This window comes from Epinephelus lanceolatus, chromosome 12 (assembly GCF_041903045.1).
Source record: "Epinephelus lanceolatus isolate andai-2023 chromosome 12, ASM4190304v1, whole genome shotgun sequence".
In the NCBI taxonomy this organism is placed as follows: Eukaryota; Metazoa; Chordata; class Actinopteri; order Perciformes; family Serranidae; genus Epinephelus; species Epinephelus lanceolatus.
Genome location: NC_135745.1, coordinates 44,895,183 through 44,915,618, shown reverse-complemented (window position 1 = coordinate 44,915,618; position 20,436 = coordinate 44,895,183). Strand labels below are relative to the sequence as shown.

General features: G+C 43.1%; 2 protein-coding genes across 4 annotated transcripts in view; both read left to right on the top strand.

Moving 5' to 3' along the window:
* Nucleotides 1-8,028, top strand: part of slc4a2a (solute carrier family 4 member 2a) — a 30,412-nt gene extending 22,384 nt beyond the window's left edge. For both annotated transcript variants that reach the window (XM_078173466.1, XM_033651535.2), the window contains 9 exons: nt 18-166; nt 1,399-1,593; nt 1,782-1,991; nt 2,235-2,324; nt 2,418-2,584; nt 4,135-4,388; nt 4,876-5,045; nt 5,666-5,839; nt 7,658-8,028. In XM_078173466.1, coding sequence (XP_078029592.1) covers nt 18-166; nt 1,399-1,593; nt 1,782-1,991; nt 2,235-2,324; nt 2,418-2,584; nt 4,135-4,388; nt 4,876-5,045; nt 5,666-5,839; nt 7,658-7,738 — 1,490 coding nt within the window. In that variant the 3' untranslated portion in view covers nt 7,739-8,028. The remainder of the gene's footprint in view (nt 1-17; nt 167-1,398; nt 1,594-1,781; nt 1,992-2,234; nt 2,325-2,417; nt 2,585-4,134; nt 4,389-4,875; nt 5,046-5,665; nt 5,840-7,657) is intronic.
* Nucleotides 8,029-10,529: 2,501 nt separating this feature from the next.
* LOC117271788 (pancreatic secretory granule membrane major glycoprotein GP2-like) lies at nt 10,530-20,329 on the top strand. 2 transcript variants are annotated; one of them, XM_033650174.2, is made up of 11 exons: nt 10,530-10,663; nt 11,279-11,359; nt 12,338-13,129; nt 13,379-13,465; nt 15,235-15,552; nt 15,902-16,110; nt 16,710-16,861; nt 18,350-18,598; nt 18,879-19,038; nt 19,937-20,015; nt 20,096-20,329. In XM_033650174.2, the coding sequence occupies exons 2-11, from the start codon at nt 11,293-11,295 to the stop codon at nt 20,101-20,103; spliced, it is 2,121 nt and encodes a 706-aa protein (XP_033506065.1). In that variant the 5' UTR covers nt 10,530-10,663; nt 11,279-11,292; the 3' UTR covers nt 20,104-20,329. The 2 variants fall into 2 exon arrangements, with proteins under 2 accessions (XP_033506065.1, XP_033506064.1); XM_033650173.2 differs by having other exon boundaries at nt 11,279-11,371.
* Nucleotides 20,330-20,436: the final 107 nt, after the last annotated feature.

The window sequence follows — 20,436 nt, the reverse complement described above, 5'->3', positions numbered from 1 at the left end:
CTTCTCCTGTGACACAGGTGAGAAGACAGAGGGTCTGATTGGTGTGTCTGAGCTGATAGTTGCCACAGCGATGCAGGGCATAATATTCAGCGTGCTAGGCGCTCAGCCTCTGCTGGTGATCGGATTCTCTGGACCACTGCTGGTGTTTGAAGAGGCCTTCTACACTGTAAGCTCACCTGAGAGAGAACCTACACACCTGTATCAGCCAAGACACAATTAACAGCAACATGTCTGTTTAGAAAGAGAGTCCCTGTTACTCTGGTAAATCTACTGAACACACCAGAGAACCATTTTCTGTGTTCTGTGTTTCTGTGTTCTCTATTCATTATCCCCTAATCTTATTTCAACAGCACCATCTCCATTACTGTGGTATCTCTGCCTCCTCGTCTTAAACCCTGTGAAAGATATGTGGTGTTCCTCAGGGTTCTATCTTCGGTCCTCTTTTGTTTGCCTTGTACATGTTTCCCCTTTAACACATGAGTATTTAGTAAGTATTTATAATATTTATAGTATTTATAATATTTATAACATACAGCTCCTCCAGGATGTTGCAAATTCAGCCAGTGCCTGTGAATTCTGCGTGACTTTGCAATTTTATCCAACCACTGCATCTTTACCACAAATTTATTATAAAAACAGGTAAAATCTTATTTTATCGTAAAGCTGTGTGCAGCGCATTGATTCACTCAGCCAGTCTGTTTATCAGGAGGCTGCTGCTGCAGAACAGGAGCTCTACACCTGGGACAGAGTCACACACACAGTGACAGAGCTAACTGTTAGCATCACACAGCTAATGGTTATTACAGAGTTTAACAACAAAGTCCGTTGTGATGTTGGTGTGAGTTTGTTGGGACTGGTTACTCAGGACTCGGTGTTGGATGTTTAGCAGCTGCTGTTGTGTTAGCTTGTGCTAACTGGGCAGAGAGAGCAGAGGGAGTGGCTCAGGGAAACGATCCTTCAGCTGATTGCTGGTGATGCCCCTTTCCCCCACCTGCCCACCCCCAACCATCACAAATTGATCTCATAATAAAAGGTTCTGAATTTGACACAGTGTAACAACTATTTTGCAGTTTCCACTGTCCCTGCAATTTCATTGTGAGAAAACTATAAGCATTCACAACATGCATTGCAATTTTTTAGAAAAGCTGCTGTGAAATCAGACATTTCAGGCTGCAACAGCCTCCCAAACAGCCTGTGAAGTCCTGGAGGGGCTAAATGTAAGTGTCTGAAGGTTCATTCTTGACTTATAGCGTTTGATGAAAACAGTTCTGATGAAAACAAGGTTCATTCCCTCTTCTCTCTTATTACCTGTAAGTGGTCCAGAGTGCTGCTGCAAAGCAAAGTCTCCTGTTAGTTAACCTATCACCTGAAACCTACCTGGTGTGTGTCTGTGTGTAGTTTTGTAAAGATAATGGGGTGGAGTATCTGACGGGTCGGCTGTGGATCGGTTTCTGGCTGGTGCTCATTGTTCTCCTCACCGTGGCCTTCGAGGGAAGCATCTTGGTTCGCTTTGTCTCCCGTTTTACTCAGGAGATCTTCTCCTTCCTCATCTCCCTCATTTTCATCTACGAGACCTTCGCCAAACTGATCAAGGTGAGGACAGAGGTCATGAAGCATCTGTGATGTTTTAATGAATGACAGGTTGATTTTTGAACCCCAGAGTTTGGTTGAATTTCCTTCACCCTGGAAATTCAACAAATGCCTCGAGAACATTAAAAACGTATCAACAAACATCAACAGAGCTTCTCTGACTTTTTCTTCTTTGTGTTGGTCTTTTCCAGATCTTTCAGGAGCATCCTCTCCAAAACTGTTACCATGGAAACAACACAGTGTCTCGACCTCTGTGCAACTTCACTGTAGCTGCTGGGAATACTGGGAAGGTTATTGGAGAACCAAACACAGCACTGCTGTCCTTTGTTCTCATGATGGGAACGTATTTCATCGCTTTCTACCTACGCAAGTTCAAGAACAGCTCCTTCTTCCCCGGCAGGGTCAGTAAACACAAGAACATGTATGGGTACAGGTACAGATACAGGTAGAGATACAGATACATAATGTTATGTTTGATGCACCTTGAGGAGACATTTTTGGGTCCAAAGTCCAATCCCAGTTCTCCCCCTTGGCCTTACACCTGTAGTTTCGAGTGCCCTCAACTGAGTAGCAGCCCTTCAGAATGGCGTCTGCAGGTTCAAACCAAATCACTGATCAATAAGCTGATGCTCTGTGTGTTTCAGCTCCGTAGGATCATTGGAGACTTTGGAGTCCCCATTGCCATCCTCATCATGGTGCTTGTGGACTACAGTGTGGAGGACACCTACACCCAGGTCAGATTTTATTAACTCACAGTGAGTCCTGTGGTGACATGACACACTGTGACAGACTCACAGTTAAATTCCTCTCTTCCTATTGGCTGACAGAAACTGAGCGTACCCAGCGGATTCTCAGTGTCCACTCCGGAGAAGCGTGGTTGGTTGATTTCTCCTCTGGGGTCGGACGGGCAGTTTCCTGTTTGGATGATGGCCGCCAGCATCCTGCCAGCCATCCTCGTCTTCATCCTCATCTTCATGGAGTCCCAGATCACAGCGTACAACACGTTCTTCCTCTCTTTCTGTTTGTTCTGTGGTTTTGTGATTCCTGTCCGAAGGCACTGACCTAAAATCATAATTATAATAACTTTATTCATGTAGCACCAAAGTTTGTTGCTATAATCAAGTCTGGAGGAGATAAAAGCATGACTGGCAGGAAATTTTCGAGTGTCCAGTTCTTCATTTCAGTTAAGCAGGACATAAAAAACATTTGTGGTTCCAGGCTTTAACAGGACATAAAGCTGTGTATCATTGTGTAATAGTATAAATCTTTACTGTGTTTCCCATAATTTACCCCAGGGGTAGCATGGATATAGTAAATAGGAGGGGACCCAAGATAGACCCCTGGGGAACGCCACAGAAGAGAGGCACATGAGAGGAGCAGGTATCTCCAAGCACGACAGAGAGGGACCTGTATGACTGACAGGACACAGATGAACCAATCCAGAGCCACATCACTGATACCAACAACGTTTGTCAGGCGGCTGATGAAGACATGTGGTGTCAATGGCTGAGCTGAGGTCACAGAGTATGAAAATGGAGAACAGGCCTGACGCCTGGTTTCCACTTACGTATGTGACTGGTACGGATGGTGCCTCTAGTGTGCAACACAAGGAAGTGCATTTCAATATGGATGGATAGAAACACCTATAGCCATGGGGGGAGGGGCTGATTTTGTCTGATTTTCACCATGCAGTTGTTTGGGATATGAGCTTTGAACATTACTGGGACTAAAACAGGACCAATATTTTTTTTAACATTCCTCAGATTCACAGAGCATTCAAATGAGGTAAACAAGTTTCTTTACAATCAGACAAACTCACGATCAACAGGATGATGATCTTAAGGAAACAGCCCGTCAGCCAGTTAGCAGCCTGTTAGCTGGATTTTACAGGGATTTTTTTATTTCCCCTGTTAAAGGTTTTTTTTTTGGGGGGGAGTTTTTCCTGATCAGCTGTGAGGAATGTCATTGGCTGTAAAGCCTCTGAGGCAAATTGTGATTTGCGATATTGGGATTTATAAATAAAATTGAATTGAACTGAATTAGCTAAGCTAGCACATAGTCATAAGGTCTCTCCAAAATCCACAGCAAAAGTCATTTTTTTCAAACGTACTTTAATGTTTGGTAAATTCCACACCAAAATATAAGAGGGGAGATTTGCAGGCACATCAGATATCATGGAGATTCCCATAGGAATGAATGGACTTCCTGTTGCCTCGTCTCTGTACACATACGTAAGTGGAAACAAGGCGTGAGTTGACAGTGAGCAGTAAATCATTGGAGATCTTGAGCAGAGCAGTGTCAGTGCTGAGTTAAGAGCAGAAACCTGATCTGACTTTCTCAAAGATGTGACTGTTGTTCATAAAAGAATTCAGTTGATGAGAGACGACTGTTTCTAAAATCCTAGATATGAAAACAAGCAGCTTAGAACTAGGCCTAAAATTACTTAAAATGGAGGGATCTACAGAGGGCTTCTTTAAGAGGGGGGCACAGTGATGTAACCCGCAGAGCATTAATGTAATATTTTCCCTGCCCTCTGTCTGTCAGGCTGATTGTCAGTAAGAAGGAGAGGATGCTGGTGAAGGGAACTGGTTTTCACCTTGACCTCCTCATCATCGTGGTGGTGGGTGGAGTCTCAGCGCTGTTTGGTTTGCCCTGGTTATCAGCTGCCACGGTTCGCTCCGTCACCCATACCAACGCCCTCACTGTCATGAGCAAAGCCGTCGCCCCCGGAGACAAGCCCCGCATCCAGGAGGTCAAGGAGCAGAGGGTGACAGGCTTCCTGGTGGCTGTTTTAGTGGGTACGACTGTCACCGTAGAGTTCTACTATCAACCATCATTTATTCATCACACTAAATCAGACAAGGTTCACCTCAAGCTGTCATCCATCAGCTCCTTTAACTTCCTCACTGTAGTTCAGTCCTTTTTATCGTCTTCTTCCATCAATGCTGCTGCTGTTTAACCCTCCGTCTTTCTGGATGGTTCTGATATCCATGGTTATTGTCCACACATCCCGACTTCAACAAGATGGCCTCATGGTTGCTCCTCCTGAACACGGGCAGCGCTCTGCAGCCACTTCTGAGCTGTGGACAGTAGTGATCCACAGCAGGAACAGGACAGCAGCTCACATTCACACCATCACACCAGGCCTTATTAAAGCCACGCCCCCTCTCCATGTCTCCCAGAATCCTCTGCTCCATCAGATCAGCTGATAGAAACAGAGTCACCTGGGTGGATGGAGCTGTGCAGGATTTAGTTTCCTCTGACGTGGTCCCCGTCTGTCCTCAGGTCTGTCCATCGTGATCGGGGACGTCCTGCGTCAGATCCCTCTGGCGGTGCTGTTTGGGATCTTCCTCTACATGGGTGTGATGTCACTGAACGGGATCCAGCTCACTGAGCGACTCATCCTATTGCTGATGCCCCCAAAGTACCACCCCGACCACAACTACGTCCGCAAGGTTAGCTCCGCCCTCTGACCTTGGACAAACACATCAGCCAGTTCCAGAGGTGCTGACTTGAGTTGTATGACGAGGACTTGACTCACAGCTCCGGTGACTTTATTCTTCATTTTCCAGACAACAGATTATCTGTACTACAGTACTATGACTAATGCTGACAGCAGCTGTCAGGAGACAGGAGGGACAGGTGAGACAGAGCAGACCAGCAGACAGACAAATGATGTAGACTTGTTGGGCCTGACTTGGAACAAAGACTAAGGACTTGTGTCTCTTGATTTGTCTGTCTCTCTGTGTCTCTGCTCTCACAGGTGCTGATGTTAAGGATGCACCTGTTCACTGTCGTCCAGCTGACCTGTCTGTCTCCGTCTCACCTATCTGTCTCCGTCTCACCTGTCTGTCTCACCTGTCTGTCTTACTTATTTGCCTGTCTTTGTCTCATCTGTCTGTCTCACCTGTGTGTCTCCGTCTCATCTGTCTGTCCTCCAAGGTGCCTCTTGCCTGGGGCGCCCAGAGTGTCTTGAAACAGCTCTGCCTGTATGTGTTACCTGTCTGTCTCACCTATTTGTCTCACCTGTCTGTCCTCGTCTCATCTGTCTCTCTGGGCCTCTGCTCTCTCACAGGTGCGGACATTAAGGATGCACCTGTTCACTGTCGTTCAGCTGACCTGTCTGTCTGTCCTGTGGGTCGTCATGGCGACGGCGGCAGCGCTGGCGTTTCCCTTCATGCTGCTGCTGACCATCCCAGTGAGGATGCTGCTGCTGCCCCGCCTCTTCAGCCGGAGAGAGCTGCAGAGTGTGAGTCACGCCTCCTTCACAAATCCTGACATCATCATTAGCACAGGGTGGACGACGTCTGCTAACATGGCTGGTAAAAGTTAGCTGGTAACAGTTTGCTGGTTAAAGTTAGCTGGTAAAAGTAAGCTGGTTACAGTTAGCTGGTAACAATTAGTTGATTACAGTTAGCTGATTACAATTAGCTGGTAAAAGTTAGCTGGTTACATTTAGCTGGTAACAATTAGTTGATTACAGTTAGCTGGTAACAATTAGCTGGTAAAAGTTAGCTGGTAAAAGTTAGCTGGTTACATTTAGCTGGTAACAATTAGTTGATTACAGTTAGCTGGTAAAAGTTAGCTGGTAAAAGTTAGCTGGTTACATTTAGCTGGTAACAATTAGTTGATTACAGTTAGTTGCTAACAATTAGTTGATTACAGTTAGCTGGTAACAATTAGCTGGTAAAAGTTAGCTGGTTACAGTTAGCTGGTAAAAGTTAGCTGGTTACATTTAGCTGGTAACAATTAGTTGTTTACAGTTAGCTGGTAAAAGTTAGCTGGTTACAGTTTGGTTGTTACAGTTAGCTGGTAAAAGTTAGCTGGTTACAGTTAGCTTGTTACAGTTAGCTGGTTACAGTTTGCTTGTTACAGTTAGCTGGTAACAGTTAGCTGGTAACAATTAGTTGATTACAATTAGCTGTTAAAAGTTAGCTCATTACAGTTAGCTGGTAAAAGTTAGCTGGTAACAATTAGTTGATTACAGTTAGCTGGTAACAATTAGTTGATTACAGTTAGCTGATTTCAGTTAGCTGGTAAAAGTTAGCTGGTTACAGTTAGCTGGTAACAGTTGATTACAGTTAGCTGGTTACAGTTTGCTTGTTACAGTTAGCTGGTTACAGTTAGCTGGTAACAGTTAGCTGGTTAAAGCTAGCTGGTAACAATTAGTTGACTACAGTTAACTGATAACAGTTAGCTGGTAACAATTAGTTGACTACAGTTAGCTGGTAACAGTTAGCTGGTAACAATTAGGTGACTCCAGTTAACTGATAACAGTTAGCTGGTAACAATTAGTTGACTACAGTTAGCTGGTAACAGTTGATTACAGTTAGCTGGTTAAAGCTAGCTGGTAACAGTTAGCTGGTAACAATTAGTTGACTACAGTTAGCTGGTAACAGTTAGCTGGTTAAAGCTAGCTGGTAACAGTTAGCTGGTAACAATTAGTTGACTACAGTTAGCTGGTAACAGTTAGCTCGTAACAATTAGTTGACTACAGTTAACTGATAACAGTTAGCTGGTAACAGTTAACTGGTGACAGCTGGTAACAATTAGTTGACTACAGTTAACTGATAACAGTTAGCTGGTAACAATTAGTTGACTACAGTTAACTGATAACAGTTAGCTGGTAACAATTAGTTGACTACAGTTAGCTGGTAACAATTAGTTGACTACAGTTAGCTGGTAACAATTAGTTGACTACAGTTAACTGATAACAGTTAGCTGGTAACAATTAGTTGACTACAGTTAACTGATAACAGTTAGCTGGTAACAATTAGTTGACTACAGTTAGCTGGTAACAATTAGTTGACTACAGTTAGCTGGTAACAGTTAGCTGGTAACAGTTAACTGGTGACACTTAGCTGGTAACAATTAGTTGACTACAGTTAACTGGTGACACTTAGCTGGTAACAATTAGTTGACTACAGTTAACTGGTGACACTTAGCTGGTAACAATTAGTTGACTACAGTTAACTGGTGACAGTTAGCTGGTAACAGTTAGCTGACTGAAATAAACTGAACTGTTGTCTGACTTCTGGTCTCTGACCTGTGACCTGTGGTCCTGTAGTTGGACGCTGATGATGCGGAGCCTCACCTGGAGGAGAAGGAGGGGCAGGACGAGTACTCACAGCTGCAGATGCCTGTGTGACCCAGTAGCAGCCTTCTCATTGGTCGATCCACCTTCTTCATTAGCATATCTGACATGTATCCTGTAGCAGCGCTGGGCAGGTGGACTGAACACGTCTGAAATCTGTTTTTATAGACCTGACTGTGTGTTTTTGGGGAGTGGGTTTGTTTCTGCTGCTGAGAGCTGAAGTCTGTTTCCTGGTGTCTGTCTGCTCGTCTGTAACTCACCTTCTGTTTTAAAGATCACGCTGACTGAAACATGCCTTGTTCTGTTTCTCTGTCTGTCATTAAAATGCACATTTTATCTTTAAACATAGATCTTTGCAGTTTTACTTGCACATTATGAGGTAGTCATTGTGTAAGCCCCGCCCATCAGGTTATGTCATATTCACTGAGGGGTGAAGCGCAGTATAAACATGCTCACAAGACTGTATGTGCACATGCTCAGGAGAGATGGCTGCCAGCTGCAGATCACGGTTTGAGACCAGCAAACAACGAAAGCGCTTGTATTTAAGCAAGACGTCGGCAGAACTTCAAACGGTGATTGTGTCACTAAAACCAGGTGTTTTTTTGCGAGACAGTGGCAGTGTTTCCAACTGCACCACCAAAAGCAGTTATTTTAAGCCAAAACCAAGTGTTTTTTTACCTAAACTTGTTGACCACAGTGTTGTTCAAAGTTTTAACTAACAGTCAAACTTTCATTTACTGTGAGTTCAGTGGAAGATTAAATGAACTGGAAGACATGAAGTTAATAATGACACATTTCTTCAATATTTTAAACAAGATGATTTTTTAATTTCATCTTTCACAGTTTCAGAATAACAAAAAATAAAAAGGTCCTGAAGCCAAAGTTTGGCCCCTACATGGTCAGTGCTCAGTAGCGCCCCCTTCTTCTAAACCCTGTTTGTATCCAGCTCAGAGTCTCTCAGTTCTTTCTTCATGCTCTGCTCTTTGAGCTCTGTCCACAGATGTTTAATGATGTTTAGGTGTGGGGACTGTGAGGGGCGTGGCCTAACCTTCAGCTGGCAGCGCCGACATTACTGCAGACGCCACACTAAACCACCGATCCATGTCACGCTCCATTCTACCCTCACTGTGAACAAGACTCTAAGATACTTGAACTCGTTCTCTTGTTGCAGCAACATTTGCTCATTATGGTCTGTTTGACCTTCATCCGTCATCAGGACGTGTCTCCATAAAGCATCAGGCTCTGAATGTAGTGGTGAGGACACAGGACAGGTTTTCTTCTGATGACTCTTCCATGAAGCTCATACCTGTCCAGGTGTGTCTGCACAGTACAACAGTGCACCACCACTCTTCCTCTCTCACACAGTTTTCAGCTTGACCTCCACACTTCCTGTTAACGTCCAACAGCTCCCTGAAAACACTTTGCTATCTTCCTCTAGTCTTCATCAGGTCTCTGAGTGTTCAGAGTGCAGGCAGCTGTTTAGAGGAGCCCATGGCTGCTGAGTGTTGGGACAAGCTGTCAGGAGTCACCTGCTCTGTCCTCACCATCACTGTCAACAAGAGACCCTGGGGACAGCTGTCTCACTGCTCAGCTGTCTCACTGCTCAAACTTTTGGACGGTGCTCTTTTCATTTTTTTCACTTTGAAATTGTACAAAACAAAATGAACACACTGATGTTGATTAAAATACAAACATTGAGGAAATGTTGCATCTTTACCTTCATGTCATTTGGAGATCAGTTCATCTTCTACTTACAGTAAATGAAAGCTTGACCAGGGGGGCAAACTTTTTCATGACACTGTTACATATCTGTGGTTTACAGAAACCTACAATTCAAACATTTATACTGATGCTTCCATTAGTCCAAAGAATGTGTGCTCCATAGCCACAGTTTGTCTCTGGACTGCACACGAATGATGTTGAACATCCAGCTGTCTGTTGGCTGAAGCTGCTCACTTCCCCTGAACAGATCATATAGTAGTTACATCTGCCTGTCTGCAGCTTCATCATTAGCTGCTATAAAACTCCATCTTGATGGCTTCGCCCCCGCAGTGGAAGTCCTTCACCTTCAAGATAACTGATGGATCCAAAAAGCAGCTTCAGAACTCAAACAACAACAACAACACCAGCAATCAGCTGTTGCTGATTTTCACTTGCCCCCAGATTTTATCACAAAAACAATTCAGACATCATTCAGGCAGCAACAATCCCAGAAACATCTTGCGAAATTATGGCGGGATTGAAAATATGATATGTAATACATGAATTAATAAAAATGTTTGTTACCATCAACCAAAGCTGACCTTTCATCCGCAGTGTTCCTGCGTACATGACATCAAACTCGGCAACTCGTGAAACATTTTCTGAGTTGTTGTTTTGACTTGAGGTGGATTGTTTTGATTCTACAGACACCACATGAATGCAATGTTCATTATGACATATAAACTTCAGAGGAGACAAAAACACAGATGTCAGTAACAAAACAAAAACTCCCTCATTATAACACTGCCAGACTGTCCTGAAACATCCCACCAGACTTTGATCTCTTCAGTTTTTGATAACCTGTTTTGTTCCAGCGTGTGAGTCAGTGGGATAAAACCTTTGTTCCCAATAAAATCAGCTGCTCTGATCACAGATACCAGCTGCTCATTATGATTTTAGTCATTTTAAACAACATGTCCTTTATAAAGATTTCTATAAAATCTCAGCTGTTCAGGGACCTCAAAAGAAAAACTGAAGTTTGTTTGAAGAACTTTCTACAAGACGTGAAATGAAAGCAGAGAAAAGTGAGAGCACTTTTTCTCCACCCTCATTATTATTTGTCTGACGCAGCACTTTTAATTTATAACTTTACAACAACAACAATCAGCTCTGATGATCGAGCTGCTGTTAAACAGCTCTTTCCCAGAAACACATCCTCAGTACTGACGGAAGTCTGTCAACCTGAAGAAGAAACGTGCACTCAGAGCTACAGTGAAGGTAAAGTCTGCTCATGAGTATTTTATTCAGTCAGTAACAAACTTCATGAAGTCGTAATGTTCAGTTTGAGCTACTGTGTTTTTAATGTTTTTATCCACAGTGAGGACAGACTTCATTGCAGGGCTGCTGCATTCATTTAGCTCAGTGTACTTAATAAACTGGACACTGACACATAATACAGTACATCTTGTTGCATTTTATTCTAATGAGAATATTAAGATAACTTAGTTTATACCCAAACATATATTTATGAATCAATAAACTTTACTTTAGCAAAACGTTTGAAGCAAAGAAACAAAATTCTGCCGGGATCCAAGATTGTGATGATTTTTTTTGGGCAGAACGTCGACAAACAAAATGTGGTCTTCTGTTTTATTACTGATCATGAAGACGTGTGGAATCAATGTTTCAGACTGTTGTAAATCTAAAGTTCTCAGAGAGTGAGGTAATGACTCAGAATATAAACAGAAGTACCTTCAGTTAGCTTTTTAATATATAGTCATGGAAATATTAACGTAGTCACCTGATCAGCGGACCCTAATTATACTTCCTGTTTCTGTAAAATAAACCAGTGTAAAACATCTTCTACAAAACTAAAACTTCTCTCTGTAACAGACTGGTGATTAAAAATGTTCCAGCGGTTCATCACTCTGCTGTTTCTGCTCCTTATGGCTGCCTGTTCAGCTCAGAGCACAGGTGAGTCCACAGGTGAGTCCACAGGTGAGTCCACAGGTGTGTCCACAGATAAAAGGGGATTTATGGTTGTGCGTAGACCCACAAGCCTATGGCATTTTACATTGTATAAATTAGCCTAGCAGCTAGCAGACTTTTCCTCTTCTCATATAAAGCCAGGGACAACAGCAACATGTAACAAAGGTAACGGCACACAGTTTGGCTCCATTACAACTCACAAGGTTCACTGACAAAACAACTGTCTGATACTAAACATGTTTTCCAAACAAATACAACATGCTAACGTTATTAGCACAAGCCTATGGCATTTTACATTGTATAAATTAGCCTAGCAGCTAGCAGAGATTTGCTCTGCTCATATTTCAGCCAGGATAAATCACACACAGTGTGTGGAGGCTTTATTGTCTTCACAATTTATTGTTTCTTATCTGTGAAATTAAAGTAAATCAAAGCTTTGTTTCCACTGAGGGAAATGGTTTCAGCTCACAGAGACAGACAGGAGGTCTGCGTCACTGTGACGCTGTGGAGTTACATTTCTGGGGAGGTGCACGTCAGGCTACAGCGTAGGCTTGACGTAGAGTCCACAGGTGGGCCTACAGTTTGAGTCTACAGACTACCATATTTTTGTGTTCCTGGGGGGTATTCCAGTATTTTGTGGCTGCCTAAAGACTCACCTGTGGACTCACCTTTGCTCTGTGCTGAACAAAGAGCCACAAAATACTGGAAAACCCCCAGAAACACAAAATATTAACTGAGCTGTGTATCCACAGACAAAGTGTCTGCCTGGTATTTTAACTGAATTGATTAACATATAAAGACAACACACATTAATCAACACGTGTCAGTCAGCAGGATAAATATATACTGTGGCTGATTATATCGGATATCTGACGTGAGAGTTAGCGCCACAGTGTTATTCACAGTTCAATCTGTTTGCTATATAATGTTGATGTTTTGTAATTAACCCTTGCTTGTCCTCAGGGTCTGTGGCCACCAGCTGTGAGGCGTGTCACAGACTGGCTCGATGCCGCACCTCCCTCCATGACAACAGTGTGGAGACTGTGGGCGTGTTCTGCTGCTGTGAAGATGGTTTGGTGGGAGATGGCTTCACCTGCTACAACAAAACCACCTGCAACGATGACTGCTGCGGCAAAGGGTACCGCTGGTTGCCACCGCAGGGCTGCATGGACATAGATGAGTGTTCGCTGCCCCATCCTCCGTGCGGTCCTGGCCTGATTTGTGAAAACACACCGGGCTCCTTCACCTGCCTGCTGACCCCTGATCTACAACCTCACACCAACACCGAAACCAAACCCCGCTCAGTGACGTTTGCCTGCGGCGGCACACAGTGCCCTTTCGGTCAGGACTGCCTCCAGGTGGATGGCACATCTCGCTGCATTGACCCGTGTCAGCACTACACTCCACTACAAGACGACTGGCGAGCTACAGACTTCAGGGTGGACCCGGAGTCCGTGGCCTGTGACAGCCGTACTGATTGGCAGGGCTGGTACCGCCTGTTCATTGGTAACAGTAGTGTTCAGATGCCAGAGAGGTGCATTGAGAGTCACATGTGTGGGACTGACGCTCCGCTGTGGCTGAGGAGTCCCCACCCACTGGATTCTGAGGGCATCATCCGGGCAGAGGTCTGTGGCAGCTGGGAGGGAGGCTGCTGCCAGTTTCAGTCCAACATCATCCATGTGAAAGCCTGCCCAAGAAACTACTACGTCTACAAGTTTGTGAGCCCCAACTTGTGTCGGCTAGCTTACTGCGCAGGTAAGAAACAAGTATTCATGATATGGAGTCACACTGTAGAGTCAAGGTTGAGCTAAATACTAGGATCCTGATCCTGAAGAGTCTCAAAGGAACACTCCAACATCTGGTGCAATCCTCTTTATTTCACTGTAAGATGTAGATCAGTGGTTCAGGACCTGAAATGTGTGCTTGAAGGTTATTATGTCTTAAAGGACAGTTCAGAGCTTAGACCATCAGAATCTTTAGTGGACTTTGTTGTTCTGTTCTCAGATGTCAATACCATGGTGTGTAATACCTGCGCTGAAGGTGAGACCTGTGTGAGCAATGACAAGATCAACTGGAGTTGTGGACGTCCAGGTTAGTGACCACTGACACACAACTTGTCTTCAAGAGAGTTCTATGTGTCCAAAAGAGGATCTAGAATTGCCTCTCTGAGACTCATGGTTGGTTACCCCTGACTCAGGTGTTCTTAAAGGGTTTCCATACGTCCTTAAAGAGTTTCTACATGCACGTTCTTTAGGAGGTTGTAGAGGTTACACTGGATCTCTGAAGAGGTTCCACAGGTTGTAGGGTCATTTGGGGAGATCAACTGGTCCTGAAGAGTTTCCACATGTCTTCCATTGGTTTTCATAAGTCCTTAAACGTGTTTTAGTGGTCTCCCAGAATATTACATAAGTCCCTAAAGAGATTCCAGGGCTCCTTCAGAGTCAGGACCCACAGGTCCTTGGAGAGGTTTTTGTGGTCCTTCAACAGGAGTTCTATGGTTCCCTTGAGAGATTCTCGAGTTTCCGACAGATTTCTTGAGATCCTTTAAAAATGTCCTTCAAGGGATTCCACATGTCCTTAAGAGGATCAAGAACTGCATTTCTGAAGCTCATGGTCAGCCGTCTTGACCCAGACAGTCTTAAAGGGTTTAAGTCCATAAAGACTTCTTAAAGAGGTCATAGAGGTTACACTGGATCCTTAGAGAGGTTTCTTAGGTCCTTCAACGGGAGTTCCAAGGTTTCCTTAAGAGATTCTAGAGGTTCCAACAGATCCCTTGAGATCCTTTAAAGAATGTCCTTCAAGGCGGTTCTACGTGTCAAAGAGGATCAAGAACTGCATTTCTGGGGCCCAGACATTCTTAAAGGGTTTCCATATGTCTTTAATGAGTTCTTAAAGAGGTTGCAGAGGTTACATTGGGTCTTTTAAGAGATTCTATAAATTCTGGGGTCATTTGGGGAGGTCAACTGGTCCCAAAGAGTTTCCATATGTCCTCCCACAAGGCTTTAAACAGGTCCTGCAGATCCCTTGAGATAATAATGATAATCATAATAATAATAATAATAATAATAATAATAATAATAATAATAATAATGATAATAATAATAATAATCCATTTTATTTATAGAGCGCTTCATGGTACTCAAAGACACTTTACATTGGTGAAAAACAATCACAAAATAGACTACAATAAAATACACACAACGTCATTCACACATTTAAAGCCGTTTTGAAAGGATGGGATTTGAACTGGGAGAGGTCAGTGCAGTCTGGAGCCAGTGGAGGTTCTGGAGGACAGGGGTGATGTGATCGTGGGATCGGGAAAGGGTGAGCAGATGGGCAGCAGAGCTCTGGATGTACTTCTTTTAAAAAATGTCCTTGATGGGAGTTCCATGGTTCCTGAAGAAATTATAGATTCCTTTCAGGAGTTCCAATACCTTTACTTACTCAGTTAGGTTCTAGTGGTGGTCCAGGCTGTTCACATGACTTTAAAATGGTTCTAGAGGTTCCTAACACTTCCCCATTGGTCCTTGAAAAAGTTCCAGGAATTTCTGAATTCAGGAGCTATATTTCAGATATTATTGTTTACATTTCATGGACCCTTAAGAGGGAGTCTTTTTTTATCGTGGGGGATAGATCTTAAGATAGGTTTTAAAGAAAATCCAATAAATTAAAACAATTAATCAGTTGTGACAAAAATGGAATTTTATATTTTCTGTTTTTGCCTGAATGTTTGTGTCACAGTTCTGTTTCATCCAATTTCTACTAATTAAAATCAATTCTGATAAATTCACATTTTGTCTAAATAATTAAATGTATGAAAAGTTATTCCTTGTTCACTGTTTCTCTGTTTTAATGTTTAGCTTCTGAATTTCGGCTGAGGTTGGTCAATGGTAACACACCGTGCTCTGGTAGAGTGGAGGTTCTTCATAACAGCCAGTGGGGAACAGTGTGTGATGATTTGTGGGATATAAACGACGCCCAGGTGGTCTGCAGACAGCTGCAATGTGGCCCCGCCCAGTCTGCAACTAGTTCCGCCCACTTTGGACAGGGCCTTGGACAGATCTGGATGGATGACGTTGCCTGTACAGGCAGTGAGTCTTCATTAACAGAGTGTGGCCATCCAGGGTTTGGTACTCATAACTGCAACCACGCTGAAGATGCTGGAGTCATCTGCTCAGGTCAGAACGAATGACAGCCACATCAGCCTCAGCTGGACTCTGTGACTGGCTAATGTTAGCATGCTAACACACTAAGCGAAAGATGGTTAACATGTAGACATTACACCTGCTAAACATTAGCGTGTTAGCATTGTGACATTGAGCATGTTAGAATTTAGGGTACTGTTTACATCACGGTCCATCTCTCCCCCATGGACCCCAAGTGGCCACTGAAATTTTATGATGAGTCCTTTAAAAGTCACAAATTGTTTTGAAACTTTGTCGATGAAAATGTGCGGGAACCCTGTGAAATGAAAAATGACTCACATACCCATAATGCCTTGTTCCTGCTGTGTTGTGTTTGCTTCAGATGAACTCGGTGGTTTTCAAGAGCCGGAGCTGGACTGTGGACAGGATCACCTGCGTCTGACAGTCCAGAAGAGGCAGCTGGAGGAACGAGGGCTGAACGGGTCGTCCGCTCACCTGATCGACCCGCGCTGCCACCAGCAGGTCGAACACCAGGAGACCATGTGGTACCTGGTGGAGCGAAGGAAGGGCATCTGTGGAAACGTGGTGGAGGTGCGTTTGGTTTGATGTTCTTTCCCCCGTTAAAGGTTTTTTTGGGGGAGTTTTTCCTGATCAGCTGTGAGGGTTCTAAGGACAGAGGGATGTCGTATGCTGTAAAGCCCTGTGAGGCAAATTGTGATTTGTGATATTGGGCTTTATAAATAAAATTGATTGATTGATTGATTGATTGATGTTCTCCATATCTGTTCAGCTTCATATCTGGATATTTAATACCTTCTGACCACTAGGGGGCAGAGGAACTCCACATTAAACTGACAGGCCTGCTGTATCATCATCTTATAGCATGTGCCTAATGTTAGTGAACAGCAAACACGGAGTGACATGATCACCCTGTTGAAGATCAGTGTCATGGAGTTCCTCAGGGCTCTACTGTTGGTCCTTTATATTTTAAATTTGGTTAAAGCTGCATTATTTTGTTGCTTTAAACACAACATCAGGCATGTTATCAGGTTATTAAGTAGCTGAAGTTGTTTATTTCCTCATCCAGCAGTGATGATGATATCATGATGACGTTTTATCTTGTTGACAAAACAAAAGTTAAAATCATGTTTTACCAATTTCATCATTTTATCTGTTTTTATTTGTTCCAGACAAATGGCTCCCACATCACGTACACCAACATTTTGTTTTTGTACCCATCTGGTCAGACCCACGCCACGCCCCCGATGAGTATCCCTTTCTCCTGCGTCTTCCCGCTGGATGACATCACCAGCCTAGACGCCCCCCTTCAATACCAGCTGCCGTGAGTTCACCATCAGCGCATCGCTGAGTTTAAAGTGTGACGACCTTCAGTTAACTGAAGCATCAGTGCTGTTGCTTACCTGCAGCAAACAGACACCTGTCAGCCAATCACAGAGCAAGACTTCTCCGACCAGCATAGATCCCTTAAAATCTCATCAATTAACCCTTAATTAGTCCTTTTCCCCTGAAAACACACAAACATCTTAATGTAAACCAGTGTGTTTGTGCTCAGAGATACTTCCCCTTAAAATCACCTTATTAAAAACATAAAGTACTTAATGAACACATTAAGTAGATTTTAAGGGCTTCATGACTTTTTCCTTAGTTTCCACATGTATGTGAAATATTTGAGAAATCTATGAATGATAAGTTTAAGGCATTTTTAAGATTAAGAGTTTTTGGTTTCAGTTTTTTTTTGAGCTGCTAATCAGTGAGATTTTATTCTATTCAGTATTCGGATATTTTAGTTTTAAGGCTGCAGATTTAAGGTTATTTAATGGGGGAATCTCAGTACTAGTACCCCTTAATTTGTATCTTTAAATGACCTAATTTATAATTTAGGAGCAAAATCAGAGTTTCAACCTTAATTTAAGGATGAATGACAGATTACGATAGACCATTTACTAAACATTATGAAATTAATATCAGAGTTTTTTTAATACCATTAAATAAAACATTAATGCATTTTGAGGTATAAATAAATGGACATATAGCCTTATTGTTATTTGTGTTACTTTACATTTTTTAACCTCTTAAATCTACTTAAGTCTTAAATATTATTCTGCTGCTGAACATGTTCACCAGATTTGGTGAACATTTAGTACGTTTTACGTACCATAACGCCCTTAAAAGTCTACCCTTATGTTTCCAGTCTTAACTTCAGGATTTCACTTTAAAATGTTTCTCTTCTTTACATTTGTATTTTAATGTTTTTGCACTGTTTATGTTTTTTTGCATTTGTTAATAAAATGTGTCATTCATATAACGTTGCTTTGCCTAACACTAATAGAATAAGTTAAAGGCTTTTAAATGTTTGTATTCACGGACACCTTAAATTCAGGTTAAGAGGATCAGATTCTGGCGTTCACCCCATATTTAAGGCTTATTTGTGGATGAATAAATGGATTTTAAAATATTAAGGGGTTTGTAATGATTATCTGCACACATACAAAACAAATACATGAAATGCATCCCTTAATTTTCACCTTAATTAAAAAATGTAAGTCCTTTAAAGGTTTAAATTAAGGGCCTTTTGGCTATTTGGTCAGTTCTAAGGGGGTTTCTACTCTTTAAAAATCCCTTAAATCCAACAACCCATTAACTAATAGAATACTGTAATGGCATCATTATTAATGGGTTAAGGGTATTTTAAGATGAAAAATAAAGAGTCCAGTTTGTCTGAAAAGTCTCTGAGTGTCGGGTTTTTCTCAGTTCACCTGTGTGTCGTTTCCTCAGGTGTTTGTCAGTCACGTGTCTCGTCTCTCGGCAGGAGTCGGAGAGTTGGAGTGGTGCGTTCAGGTGCGCCCACCAGAGCAGGGATGACTCTGTACCAGAGACCGGACTACAGCGAGCCGTTCCCCGCTGGCCCGGTCAGACTGCCGCTGGGCGTCCCCCTGCACGTTGGCGTCTCCGTGGAAAACTACGACAACAACCTCTTCAAGCTTCTCCTGGAAAACTGCTACGTCACAAACTCCCCCAGCGCTGACGATCCTGCCAGATACGTCCTGATCCAGAGCAGGTGACGAGTCCTGACCAATAAAATCAGTTTGACTGACAGAGCTGCAGCGATCAGTCGTTTGATGATCGATCGATTCTTCAATCGTCTCAAAATTTATTGGAAACTTTTTTTTTTAATGATTTTTGAAGTTTTCTGCAAACTGAATCTCTGTTTGGCCCCTGAATGTCACACACATCCCACAAGAAGACAGATTTTCACAATAAATGTTCCGCTCAGCAGCCGTGTTGACGACACGTGAAAACAGATTTTCAGCTGTGGTCTGATTGGTTGTCTCCTGCAGGTGTCCAGTGGACCGCCGTCACGTGAGGGTGGAGGAAAGCGGTGTGTCACAGCGTGCTCGTTTCTCGGTGCTGTTCTTTCTGTTCCACGGCACTTATGAGGACGTTTACCTGCACTGCAGGATCAGCCTGTGTGACGGGGACAGCGCCCCCTGCAGCCCTGTGAGTGTACTGCAGCTGCTCCACACTCAGGAACACCTGGGTCTGGTTCCACAGGTTCTACAGCGGGTGTCGTGGTTCCTCGACAGGTTTCAGGAGTTCCCTCACTTCTTTAGATAAGTTCTAAATACCCTTCAGAGGATTCTAAGAGTCCTTAATGAGTTCCCACAGGTTCTGTAAGAGAGTAGCATGGGTTCTTCTTACTCTAGACAGGTTCTAGAGGTTCTTAAGGTGTTCTCATAGGTCCAGGTCAAGGTTATAGATGTCAGGAGTCCATGAGTCCTTAAAGTGTTCTAGAGGTCTATAAGGTTCCAGAGGTTCTTAAGCAGGTTGCATGGGTTTTATTCAGGTTCTAAAGGTTTTAGAAATTCTTAAGGGGGGCCTATAAAGGCCTATAAAATGATTCTACAGGGTCTTAAGGGGTACTATGGGTTATTAAAGAGGTTCTAGATGTTCTTAAGTGGTGTCATGATTCCTGAAGAGGTTCCTTAGTTTTTTAATTAGGTTCTAGACATCCTTAAGAGGATTTTATGAGTTCCAATGGTTCTTCAGAGTTCCTGCAGGTTCTGCAGGAAGAGAATAAGAGAGTAGGATGGGTTCTTACTGTACAGGTTCTAGAGGTTCTTAAGGGATTCTTATAGGTCCGGGTCAGAGGTCAAGGCTATAGATGTCAGGAGGAGGTTCACGAGCCCTGCTCTAGAAGTTCTAGGAGTTCTTGAAGGGAACCCACAGGTCCTTAAAAAAGGTTCTAGCAGTTCATAAATGGGTACCGGGGTTCTTCAAGACGTTCTGGGGGTTCCTAATGAGGTCAGAGGGTTACTTCAGGGATTCCAGGAAGTCCAGGGGTCTTTAATCTATTTTTCTGTGTTTAATAAATGTTCTTTTGATTTCTTCTCTGTAGAACTGTTCTGGACGACGGGCTCGGTCCGCCGCTGTGGCCTCACCCAGTCAGTTTCCTGTGACTGTTGGACCAATCAGCTGTGAGTATTTCCTTTAATGATGTCACAGAATAAAACAAACACTCAGTTCCGCCATGTTCTGATCCTGGTGTTGTGTTCAGGGTCATAAACTGATCTGGGGACGGATCAGAGGACGTTCCTGCTGGGGATCCAACTTCCTGCTTCTGACTCAATCTTCAATATTTCTCATCACCACAGGACAGTCTGTGTTTTCTAATGAAGCTTATTGAACGTCACATGATCTCAATCATCTTCTCACAAACAGTGAAAGAAAACAAACTGAATATCTGATTTTCTGTGATTAAATAAAAATAAAGACGAACACGTTCTGCTGATCTGATGTTTTTATTCTTTAGTAACAGAAGAACATGTTTCTGATCAGTGTCCTCATGGAAAGACACAGATATTAATATTTATTAATGTTACTGAACACAAACACAAC